At 53.1% G+C, this 12136-nt stretch overlaps 1 protein-coding gene across 1 annotated transcript in view; it reads left to right on the top strand.

Annotated features, from left to right (window-relative positions):
- Positions 1-12136, top strand: part of LOC112119686 (keratin, type II cytoskeletal cochleal-like) — a 19632-nt gene that overhangs the window by 2089 nt on the left and 5407 nt on the right. Inside the window, exons 3-6 of the mRNA XM_026660699.1 lie at positions 6110-6170; positions 6379-6474; positions 10455-10619; positions 10753-10878. Coding sequence (XP_026516484.1) covers positions 6110-6170; positions 6379-6474; positions 10455-10619; positions 10753-10878 — 448 coding nt within the window. The remainder of the gene's footprint in view (positions 1-6109; positions 6171-6378; positions 6475-10454; positions 10620-10752; positions 10879-12136) is intronic.

Here is a 12136-nt window from a genome sequence, read left to right as displayed (position 1 = left end):
AGCCTTAGCTAAGAGCCAAATGGCTTTTGGCTCATGCACTGAGGTCCAGGGCTGCCCGGGGGGGGGTAAGTGGGGCAATTTGCCCCAGGCCTCGGGCCCCACAGGGGCCCCCATGAGAATATAGTAATCTATAGTATTGCAACTTTTTTTATGGAAGGGGCCCCCAAAATTGCTTTGCCCAGGTCCCCCTGAATCCTCTGGGCAGCCCTGCTGAGGTCCCAGGTTCAGTCCCGTCCACCAACGACTAAGGTCTGTCAGTGTCACATTTGTACACACGTGCTTCCAACAGCACAGTGTTGTCGAATCTATCTACTGTAATCTTCTAAGGGACATGATTTGCATGTGCCAAGACCATTTAGATGGCTCATTCAGAAGAGATTTCCAGCCCTGTAGTCAGTGGCTGACCTTTGGCTGAGGTACAGATACAGTATTGGAAGAGGGACTGGAAACTCTCTCCAGAAGGAAAGCCAGATCGATTGTAGCCAGGGAGAAAGCTTTGTTTGCAAACAGAGACTTTGTACTAAAGCCGGTCGGGAAACAGAATTTCCACTCCCGGGGGGAAATGCCGACATTTCAGAATGTGTTTTTGTTCCGAATTGTAACAAACAAGCGGACTTTTTCAATTTTTCTGTGTGGAGTGGCACTTTCAGAATAGTTCTTCCTGGAAACATCACAATGTTCTGTTTTGGTAATGTCACAACGTCATCATAGAAAAGGCTAAATTACATATATCACAGCTATTAAAGATAATAATACCTAGCTCTTATAAAGCACTTTTCGTCAGTAGATCTCAATGCACTTTACAAAGGAGGTCAGTAGCATTGCTCCCCTTTTACAGATGGGGAAACTGAGGCACGGGGCAGTGAAATGACTTGCTTAAGGTCACCCAGCAGGCCAGTGGCAGAGGCAGGTCTCCCAAGGCTGTGTCTACACTGCCACTTTCAGCGCTAAAACTTTTGTCGTTCAGGGGTGTGAAACCTCCCCTCCCCCCGAGCAACAAAAGTTTTAGTGCTGAAAAGTGCCAGTATAGAGAGTACAGATAAAGCTACTACCGCTCGTTCGGGGTGGTTTTTTTTAATCGCCGGGAGAGCTCTCCCCTGGCGATAAAGCGTGTCTACACTGCGCATGTCACAGCGCGGCCGCGGCAGCACTGCTGCGGCCGCGCTGTGACATGGGTAGTGTAGACCTACCCCAAGTCCCAGTCCACAGCACTATCCAGTAGGCAACACTGCCTATAGAGTAGGTCCCTCTGATTCATAACGTTACATACCTGTCATTGACATAGTCCCAGGGAAACAATGGGGAAAAAATGACTTGTGCTCTAACAAGGGGCTTCTTGATCTTAACCAAATCCCTTGGGAAAGTCCAACTCAAACCACTCCTCGCTCCTTTCACCACAGGCCGCGCCCATCTGAGGAGGGGATGTTAAAAAAACAGTTGGCAAACTGGAGCCAACAGGAACTGTAAATAGTGCAGATAAACCCCAGGGAGTGTCAGGAGAAAAGTCAATAACTGATAATCCCCGCACAGGTGCAGCTGAGAGACATGTAGATGAAACAAAACAAAGACTGTAGGGGGTTGCATTATCTCCTGGCTATGGGATGTCCCCCTTGGCTTGATTTATTAATGTCTCACCTATGGAGCAGTGCTTTACACCGGTGCAAAGAGGGTTTTAAAAGCTTCCTTTCCTCAGCCCAGATCCTCAGCTGGCATACATGTAGCTTCACTGGAGCCGTGCAAAGTAGGTGTAAACCCTTGCCCAGGTGCAAAGACAGTGGAGAATGAAGCCCAGGGGCTTCAGTGCTCTGGCAGGGTGAAGGGGCCTTCAATTGAGTGTGTCTGTAATTAACACGCACTGCAAGGCCCCTTTACAAAGGCAGAGCAGTGTAAAAAAGGGTCAACTTGTAAATAAGAATCAGGCCCTAAGAATTTTGAAGCATGAAACTAATCAAGATGGTTGTGATTCTTCTCTCACTCATACCAGGTTCACACCAGTAACATCAGTGGAGTTGCTCCTGTTTTACACCACTGTAAGTCCAATCAGGCTCCAGTCATACTGGATTCGGTACCTGGATTGATACTGATAATGGGCATGCCTACACTGCATTGTAAACCCAGGTCATAGAATCATAGAATGGAGTCATAGAAGATCAGGGTTGGAAGGGACCTCAGGAGGTCATCTAGTCCAACCCCCTGCTCAAAGCAGGACCAATTCCCAACTAAATCATCCCAGCCAGGGCTTTGTCAAGCCTGACCTTAAAAACCTCTAAGGATGGAGATTCCACCACCTCCCTAGGGAACCCATTCCAGTGCTTCACCACCCTCCTAGTGAAAAAGTTTTTCCTAATATCCAACCTAGACCTCCCCCACTGCAACTTGAGACCATTACTCCTTGTTCTGTCATCTGGTACCACTGAGAACAGTGGGACCCGGGCTTGTGGCCTTGGTGTTTCCACGCCTGCGCTTGACCATCCACACTGCATTGTTCAGGGCCGCCCAGAGGATTGAGGGGCCTGGGGTCTTTGGCGGCGGGGGGCCCCCGCCACTGAATTGCCTCCGAAGACCCGGCGCTTCAGCGGCGGGTCCCGGGGCGGAAAGACCCCCTGCCACGGGTCTTCAGGGCACTTCGGCGGCAGGTCCCAGAGCAGAAGGACCCCCCACCGCGGGTCTTCAGGGCACTTCGGTGGCAGGTCCCGGGGCAGAAGGACTCCCGCCGCCGAATTGCTGCCGAAGACCCGGAGTGGAAGAAGCTCCGGGGGCCCGGGCCCCACGAGAGTTTTCCAGGGCCCCCGGAGCGAGTGAAGGACCCCGCTCCAGGGGCCCCGAAAAACTCTCGTGGGGGCCCCTGCGGGGCCCGGGGCCTGGGGCAAATTGCTCCACTTGCCCCCCCCCCCCGGCAGCCCTGGCATTGTTAACCTGGGCTTACAATTGCTGGCCCCGGGTCTCTCAGCTGTGCTAAGGCATTCATAGCGTACGACGCAGTCCTTCTGACTTAGGTCTGTGGCTTGAGCTGCGTCCACACTGCAAAATGACAGGGCTTGGACCCATCCGCTGAGCGGGACTCAGCCTCTGACCCACTGGCCAAGCAGGGTTCTGGGACCGGGATGCTTGCTGCCCCAAGTCAGAATGATTTGTATGTGGACGGAAGGGGCTTGGGCTCAAACCTATGTGAACCGAAGACCTACCCTTATTTGGGGTGAGGCAGGTAACTCCTTTGACATCTGTTCACTTATTTCATCCCCCTTCTCGCCACACTACAGGTTCTGTGTGCACAGCATGCCAGTGGAAATGTCACATTATGCAATACACTCAAGAATGCCGGATTCTCAGCTCATGTAAATTGGTGCAGCTCCATTGATTTCAATGGAGTCACATTGAGTTTTACGAGCTGAAGACCCGGCTTTGTATATGCAAGGCAGCATTCTGCTGCAGGCAGTAGAAACCAGAACTGCAGCTTCCAGGGTGCCTGTTAAACTCCAGGCTCCTCAAAGCACTTTGGAAAGCAACAGGGTACGTTATGTGCAGCAGCAGTGTCAGCAAACAGAGCAGCTCTTATGATCCCAGCAATAGTATCTCACAGACAGCTCCTTGGCTCTGCTCAGCTAGAATAAAAAACCCGGAGTTGCTCTGCTGGGGATTTCAGGGGCTGTTGTGCTGGGCTTCAGGTATTCCAGGTTGCATTTTCCACTCTGCGGTGGGAACTTGAGCAAGTGACTCACATGCTGACCTGCATTTCAGAGGGGCAGCTGGGCTCCGGTAGTGCCTGTTAATTTCAGCTGGAATTCTGAATGTTCAGCATTCTTAAAAATCAGGCTTCAGGAGCCAGATCCTCAGGGGGTGTAAATTAGCGTGGCTCCAGTTAAGACTGTGGCGCTATGCAGAGGATCCAGCCCGTCGCGTCTAAAGATGGGTCTTTTTGCTCTGTGATTGTACAGTGCCTCGCATAATGGGGTCCTGGGCCGTCACCAGGGCTCCTAGACCCTACTGTAGTACAATCAGCTAGTCATAAAAAATGGATATCCAGAAACGGATGTAGCCCAAATGAGAGAGCACTGGAAAATTTGAGCCGTAGCCTCTCTGTGACTCAGTTTCCCCATTTGTGAAAGGGGACTAATTACACTTGCTGACCTTCTACTGGGGTATTGAGGCTTAATCAATGCCAGCAAAATGCTTTGAAATCCTGGCATAAAGATGTGCATAATAATAGCAATCATAACGAGGAGGAGGAAATACTGCCAGCCAAGTTTGGATGAATTTGCTGTAACGATTTACACCCCTTTTGCACCAGTATTTGCTTTTGGCGGATCTCCTGGGGAGGAACTTGTGACTATTTGCACCAGAAACCTGATTTCAAGAGCTCCCGCTCATCCAAACAGGCAACCGAAACAGCATGTGACTTGTGTGTCCAATCAAAGACAAATAACACAGCATGAATTTCAAATATTGGACACTTGCGATGAGCAGTTTGGGCAGACCAAGGGTCAGACCCTCAGCTGGTGCAAATAGGAGTAGTACCATCACTGATTTACACCAGCTGAGGATCTAGGGCTAAGGATTATTTGGTTAAATTTGGAGGGTGTGAGTGTAGGGCAGGGACGGGCAAACTTTTTGGCCTGAGGGCCGCATCGGGTTTCGTAAATTGTATGGAGGGCTGGTTAGGGGAGGGGGTCGAGGCCTAGCCCCCACCTCCTATCTGCCCCCCCCCGGGACTCCGGCCCCATCCAACCCCCTCGTTCCCTGATGGCCCCTCTGGGACCCCTGCCCCATCCACCCCCCCCACTCCCTGTTCCCTGACCTCCCCCGGACCCCCTCCACCCCATCCAACCCCTCCTCTCATTCCTGACGGCCCCCCGGGACCCCTGCCCCATCCAACCACCCCTTCTCTCTGTCCCCTGACTGCCCCCTTAACCCCTGCCTCTGACTGCCCCCCGCCACTCCATCCAACCCCCCCTCCTTCCTGACTGCCCCCCCCGCTCCCATTCAACCCTCTGTTCCCCCACGATCACCCTGATCCCTATCCACACCCCCGCCCCCCGACCACCACCCTGAACTCCCCTGCCCTCTATCCAACCCCCCTGCTCCCTGCCCCTTTACCGCGCTGCCTGGAGCACCGGTGGCTGGCGGCGCTACAGCTGCGCCACCTGGCTGGAGCTGGGCCACGCCACTGCCACCGTGCAGCACAGAGCACCGGGTCAGGCCGGGCTCTGCAGTTGCGCTGCCCCAGGAGCTCAGAGCCCCGCCGCCCAGAGCATTGCGCCGGCAGCCTGGTGCGCTGAGGCTGCAGGGGAGGGGGACTGGAGGGGAGGGGCTGGGGAGCTCGGGCGCCGGGCAGGACGGTCCCACAGGCTGAATGTGGCCTGCGGGCTGTAGTTTGCCCACCTCTGGTGTAGGGGCTACTCATGGGCTGGGGGGTCAGCTGCTGGGGGGAGCCCTAGGAAGGGAAGAGGAGGGTCAGATGAGGGAGGGGACAAATCTATGCGCTCCCCCACACACACTTTAAAAGGCGCTCCACAGAACCTGCAGCAAACAATTTCAAATGACAAACACATGGTGGGAAATCATACACTGAATGGAGATGATTCTCAAATGGAGCAAGAGGCTAAACTGATCAGCTAAGTTATTCACTGTGAATTTTTGGCCAGGCACTAGCTAACGGTGTGTGGCAAACTGTTTTCCCATTCCATGAGAGTTTTTGAGATTTGACTTTTTTCCCCATCCCACATCAGAACAAAAAGTCAAAATCCCCCACATGTATGTAAAATGATCATCTGGAAAAAAATCAGATTGGGCCCAACTGAAATGTTATGTTTCAATTTCAATGTTGTAACATTTTTAAGGCTATTTTTAAGGTATATAAAATGAAGTAAAATTTCAAAACAAAAAAGTCGTTTGGAACCGAACACTGAAGCTTTGTTTCTAAAACGTTAAACTGGCCTGTTTCTACAATTTCAAAATTGAAAAAAAAAAACCATTTCTCAAATCGGGAGATTTATCCAAACCAACAGATTCAGTTTCCACAAATGGGCGTTTTACGACGAGAAGACGTTTTGTCTAACAATTCCTGACCAGCTTTAGCTCTAACCAACGTCGCTTCCTTTCCTCCCAACAGGTACGAAGATGAAATCAACAAGCGCACGGCAGCAGAGAATGAGTTTGTCATTCTGAAAAAGGTGAGTGGCACGATCCTTGAATGAAATTGCAGAAGCTGATTTTCACAGGCGCTGTAGCGTTTCTAGTGTAGACTAGCCCTGGATGTAGGCAACCCCCGAATTCTTATCTGGGAACCTGAATAAACAGCCTGATTTTCAGAGACAATGAGCACCCCTGACTCCCACTGAAGCCAAACTTGGTCTCACTGTATCTCTGATTGTTCTTCAGGATGTCGATGCTTCCTACATGAACAAGGTGGAACTGGAGGCCAAGGTAGATGCCTTGACCGATGAGATCAACTTCCTGAGGGGTCTCTACGAAGCAGTAAGTGACTTTTCCCTCTATCATAAATTAGGGTGACCAGACTGCAAGTGTGAAAAATCGGGACGGGGGTGGGGGGTAATAGGAGCCTATATAAGAAAAAGACCCCCAAATTGGGACTGTCCCTATAAAATCGGGACATCTGGTCTCCCTAATCGTAAATAGACAGACTGATGGTGTGTAACTCCATCAGTGATTGCTTTTTCCAAGGAGATGCTTGGTGATTAGTGCTATGGTATGTAAATATTATGGATGGATAGATCCTGATTTTTCTCTCACTTAAACAAGTACATAAAAGGTTGTTACAAGGAGGAGTGAGAAAAATTGTTCTTCTGAACCTCTGAGGATAGGACAAGAAGCAATGGGCTTAAATTGCAGCAAGGGAGGTTTGGTTGGACATTAGGAAAAAGTTCCTAACTGTCAGGGTGGTTAAGCACTGGAATAAATTGCCTAGGGAGGTTGTGGAATCTCCATCATTGGAGATTTTTAAGAGCAGGTTGGACAAACACCTGTCAGGGCTGGTCTAGATATTACTTAGTCCTGCCTTGAGTGCAGGGGACTGGACTAGATGACCTCTCGAGGTCCCTTCCAGGTCTATGATTCTAAGTGAGAATCAGGAATAGCTTCCTGGAAGATAATAGAATTATACTGTTGTAAGGAGGAGAATCAGGTCCTATGCATATGGGCAGTTTACTGCAGAAGATGCAAGTGGCGCAAGCTAAAAAAAATTAATATTGATTTTCTTGTGGCAAGAGAGTTAACTGAGTACTGGTCATGATGCCCAAAGACTCCACCTTGGGCCTCTCTCCAATTCCCATTGGTAAGCCTCCAATACCCTTTCCGTCAGGGTCTGAGGCCCCACCGTCGTCTGCTGCCCTTCTGTGGTCATTCCTATGTTCACCTGGGCCCTCTCTGTTCCAATTGTTCTATCTTGTAACCCCTTTTTTCCTGCCTCACTGGGACCCATACTTCCCTTTTGCTACCACTCCCTCTCTTAAGTGGGCAATGCCTTTTTATATGACCAGCCTCACGGCACCCGAAGCAAACCCTTTTCTTTGCCTTGTCCGCAAGGCTTCCTTTTGGCCTTCTATTGCCCAGCTCCTTCCCCTGGGCTAGCCTTCACCTCACAGCTCATATATGGGCATCTCCCCCAGAGGTTCCCCCGCTGACCACAGGCAAAACATGCCCCTCTTTTTCCTGTTCACCCCACAGGACACATTCTTTTGGGCTTTCTTCTCTCCCCCATCCTAGTAGGGACACTCCCTTTTCTGGTGTCCTCCTCGCTCACAGGCGTAACACTCCTGTTCCCAGGCCTCCGGCCTCCTGGCTCGATACCTTCCTTCCTGTCTCGCTCCCGGCGGCCTCTACTAATTTCTTCCCGCAGGAGCTTATAACTAGAGTCTGCCGCAGTTTGGCGCCAAATAATTCTGCACATACCAATGTGTCTCCCACTGTCTCTGCTGGTTCTCCAGCACCTGCTGCAGCAGGGCCTGGATCCATCCACACACACTTCTGCAGGGGTGGGGATTCTGGAGTCCAGCCTGGGAGGGTCTAAATGCCCTCTGCAAACAAAGCTTCCGCGCACTGCGGCTCCGTTGCCGTTTGCCTCAGGCGTCTCTACAATAGTCTGTCCTGCTCGCCTTGCATCAGGGTAACTGCCTTATACAGTCTTTCACAGTCCACCACAGTCTCTCAACCTCCCCTTGTATCAGGAGCAACCGTGTGCCTGCGTTCTCCACCAAATTGTCACAGTCTGCACCACTCCCCTCTGGTCTGGCGCCTCCTCCTGGTCACTCTGGGGATTAGCTCTTGAGGTTGACACCCCCTTCTGCGGTTTCCATGCCATTGCTCCGCTTCTCCCTCTGGTCTGCAGCCACACTCTCACTCCAGAAACCGCAGCATCCTCTTCCTTCTGGCTGGATCACTCAGCATTTCCCCTCTTCCAGTCTTTCCTCTCCAGCAGTCGTAGGCAGTCTTCCCATTCACTCCCTCAGTGGCTGGCAGGGGAACCCAGGCCTGCCCTCAATTCCAGGTTCCAGTCCAGGCACCCTCAGCTCAGCTGTTCTGGGCTTTCCTCTCTCAGTCCTCACTGCTCCTTCCCTAGACTGCTTCCCACCACCCCTGGTTCCCCTTCTCCCTCCGGGTGTACCAGCTCTAAACCTTCTCCCGTTTCCCAGGGATCGACTGCTGCCTGCCTTCCTGCAGCCTTTTCCAGCAGCCCCCAACTGTTGTCAGTTACCTGGCTTTATACAGGCGCCCCCCCCCCCCCCCCCCCCCCCCCGTTCCTGCACAGCTGAACCTGCTTCCAATTAGTTACCTGCTCCTGGCTTTTCCTCCAGATGCAGCCTCTGAAGGTAATTGGCCTGCCTGGCCACCTTAACCCTTTCAATCCCGTGTGAGGTGATCACCCCATCGCAGGAGCTGTGCCCGCCTTTGCTAGGGAGAGTAGGGGGAGCCCTCTCTAATTTAGCCCTCCCTGCCCTCTTACTTGCTCAGTTGGCAGTCAGTAGAGACAGTCACTTTACATCCATGGCTAAGAGTGGTAGAATCTGGCCCTAACGTTGTAGTAAAGTTGGGCCGGCTCCAAAACTCTGGATCCAAACTTTGAATCCATTTGGATCTGGCCCTTCACACCACAGCTGGGATCCTTTCTCTACAGAGACCCACCTTAACCTTTGGGTGAGTTTGGATACAGGTGTCAGCTCCATCTCTGCTTTTTTCTCCCCCCCACTTTGCAGCATCAGAAGGATCTGCTTTGGCAGCCACTGTGTTGTGACACTTAGTTGGATTTCTTCCTGGTTAATGATTTATTTGACAAGTTTCCTCTTATCTCCCTTCCTTTCCTTCTCTTGTCTGATCTTAATTGGTTTCTAAAAGTGATACCTTAGAACAGGAGGGAGAAATCAGGCAGCTCAGGTAGGGTTGTCAGGTGTCTGGTTTTGGAACCCAGGGACCCTGGTGGCTCCAGTCAGCACCGCTGACCGCGCCGTTAAAAGTCCAGTCGGCGCCGCAGGCAGGCTCCCTACCCGGCTCCATGCAACTCCCGGGATGTTGCTGGTATCTCCCTCTGGCTCCTAGGCGGAGGAACGGCCACAGAGGCTCTGTGCGCTGCCCCCGCCTCCAGCACCAGCTCCGCTGCTTCCATTGGACAGGAATCATGGACAATGGGAGCTGAGGGGGCGGTGCCTGCAGGCGCGGGCAGTGCGGAGAGCCACGTGGTTGTGCCTCCGCTTAGGAGCCGGAGGGAGATGCCGGCAGCTTCCCGGGAGCTGCCTGAGGTAAGCGCCGCTCAGAGCCCGCACCCCCTCCTGCACCCCAGCCTCCTACCCCAGCCCAGAGCCCCCTCTTGCACCTCAAACCCCAGCCCCACCCCAGAGCCCGCACCACCAGCCGGAACCCTCACCCTCCCACACACCCCAACCCCCTGTCCCAGCCCGGATCTCTCTCCTGCACCCTGAACCCCTCATTTATGGCCCTACCCCAGAGCCTGCACCCCCCAGCCCAGAGGCCATACCCCCTCCCACACCCCAACCCTCTGCCCCAGCCCGGATCTCTCTCCTACACCCTGAACCCCTCATTTATGGCCCCACCCCAGAGCCCACACACCCCCAGCCTAGATCCCGTACCCCGTCCCATACCCCAACCCCCTGCCTCAGCCCAGAGCCCTCTCCTGCACCTCAAACCCCTCATCTCCAGCCCCACCCCAGCGCCTGTACCTGTAGCCCTCACCGCCACTCCTCCCTGCACCCCAACCCCCTACCCCAGCCCGATGAAAATTTGCAAGTGAGCGAGGGTGGGGGGAGAGTGAGCAACGGAGGGAGGGAGATGGTGTGAGCAGGGGGCGTGGCCTGGGGAAAGGGGCGGGGCAGGGGGCAGGGCAAGGGTGTTCGGTTTTCTGCAAATAGAAAGTTGGCAACCCCTAAGCTCAGCTGAGATAGAAAATTAGCCAATTGAGATTATAATTTTTTTCATGTAATTTGCAGGAACTTCGGGAGCTGCAGGCCCAGGTCTCTGACACCTCTGTGGTCCTCACCATGGACAACAACCGAAACCTGGACATGGACAGCATCATCGCTGAGGTCAAAGCGCAGTACGAGGACATGGCCAAGAAGAGCCGAATGGAAGCTGAGTCCTGGTACCAAACCAAGGTGAGCGCCGATGGAAATCGGGGAACTAGGAGTTTCTGCTATTTAATATGTGTCTGGAGAGGCTAGTCCGTGAGGGGCCATTGAGCGCTATCGTGATGACTGTCCTTTATGGAGCTATTGTTGTGTGTCGCAGTTCGAGACGCTGCAGGCCACGGCGGGGAAACACGGGGATGAACTGCGCAACACCAAGACGGAGATCACGGAGATTAACCGCATGATCCATAGACTGCAGGCGGAAATTGACAACGTGAAAAGCCAGGTGAGGAGTTGGGCCTGGTTTTCCTGCTGCTTCTTCCACAGAGTGTTGAGTCGTGCGTTTAGTAGAAATAAGGTTCATAAATGCAGTACGAGGCCTTAAGGTCAGTGCCTATTAAAAGCACTTGGGGAAAGCTGCAGTTATAATGTCAGAAGATGAAGATCTTGCTAGGGAAGGCAACAGCAATCTCCAGAAATTGATGTCCCTCATTATATTGGTCCCAGTACTGCCACCATGACGTCCACTGGCCAGTGCTTCATGCAGTCATGGTCGAGTGGATGGGACACTATTGTAGGAGTCCGGAGATGTGGTTTCTATTCCTGGCTCTATGTCATGATGGCTCAGCCACAGCGAGGCACTGCAGTGCATCATGGAGGATGGAGTCTGAGTGGAGAGCCAGGCCCATAAAAAAGAACGGGGCCACGAGGAACATGGGACTACAACTCCCACGAAGCACTGCAGCAGCTGCAGTTGACACCCAGGTTAATAGAGAGACAATGGGGGACACTGGGAGACACTTAATAGAGAGACGCTGGACCAACTTCTGTTGGTGAGAGAAACAACACAGAGCTCTTCTTCGGGTCTGGGAACAGGACTTGGAGCGTCACAGCTAAATTCAAGGTGGAACACATTGTTTAGCATAGGTAGTTAGTATATACTCTAAGGGACCATTCAAGGTGGATCCCGCGACGGGAGGGGATCCCAGAGTCCAGGCTCCAATCCGAGGGAAAACGGGACACCGTGTGGGGCTAGTCTGAGACCTTTCCCCCTCTCCCAATGCATGGGGCTGGCCCAAGCTGCTGGCCCAAGCCACCCCTCCCCCCGCACAGGGCTGTCCTGAGCCGCTTGCCCGAGCACCCCCCCCCCCATGCAGGGCTGGCATTGCTGTTCTCCCGAGGTCTGCCTGCCCCCCACACGAGGCTGGGGCTGGCATAGCTGTTTGCTTAAGCCCTGTCTCCCCCCGGCCCGAGCCCTGCCTCCCCCTCTGCACGGGGCTGGCATCCCCGCTCGCCCCCCGCATGTTCCTCCACACCCCACTTTTTTGATGAATGCTCACCTTTGCCAGCCAAAACGGGACGTATGGTCACTCTACCCCAAGGCCTACAATGCAGTTTTACAGCCCCACAGCCTGAGACCCACAAGCCCAAGTCAGCTGCCCTGGGCCAGCCAGGGTGTTTAATTTCAGGGCAATAGGGAGCAATCCTGCATGGGTTACGGAGAGGGACATGACACTCCAATTCTTTGCCATCTCTGACTTCTA

Source organism: Terrapene carolina, unplaced genomic scaffold (assembly GCF_002925995.2).
Source record: "Terrapene carolina triunguis isolate 2854851 unplaced genomic scaffold, T_m_triunguis-2.0 Scaffold836, whole genome shotgun sequence".
Taxonomy (NCBI): Eukaryota; Metazoa; Chordata; order Testudines; family Emydidae; genus Terrapene; species Terrapene triunguis.
This window is presented reverse-complemented; position numbering and strand designations above follow the sequence as displayed.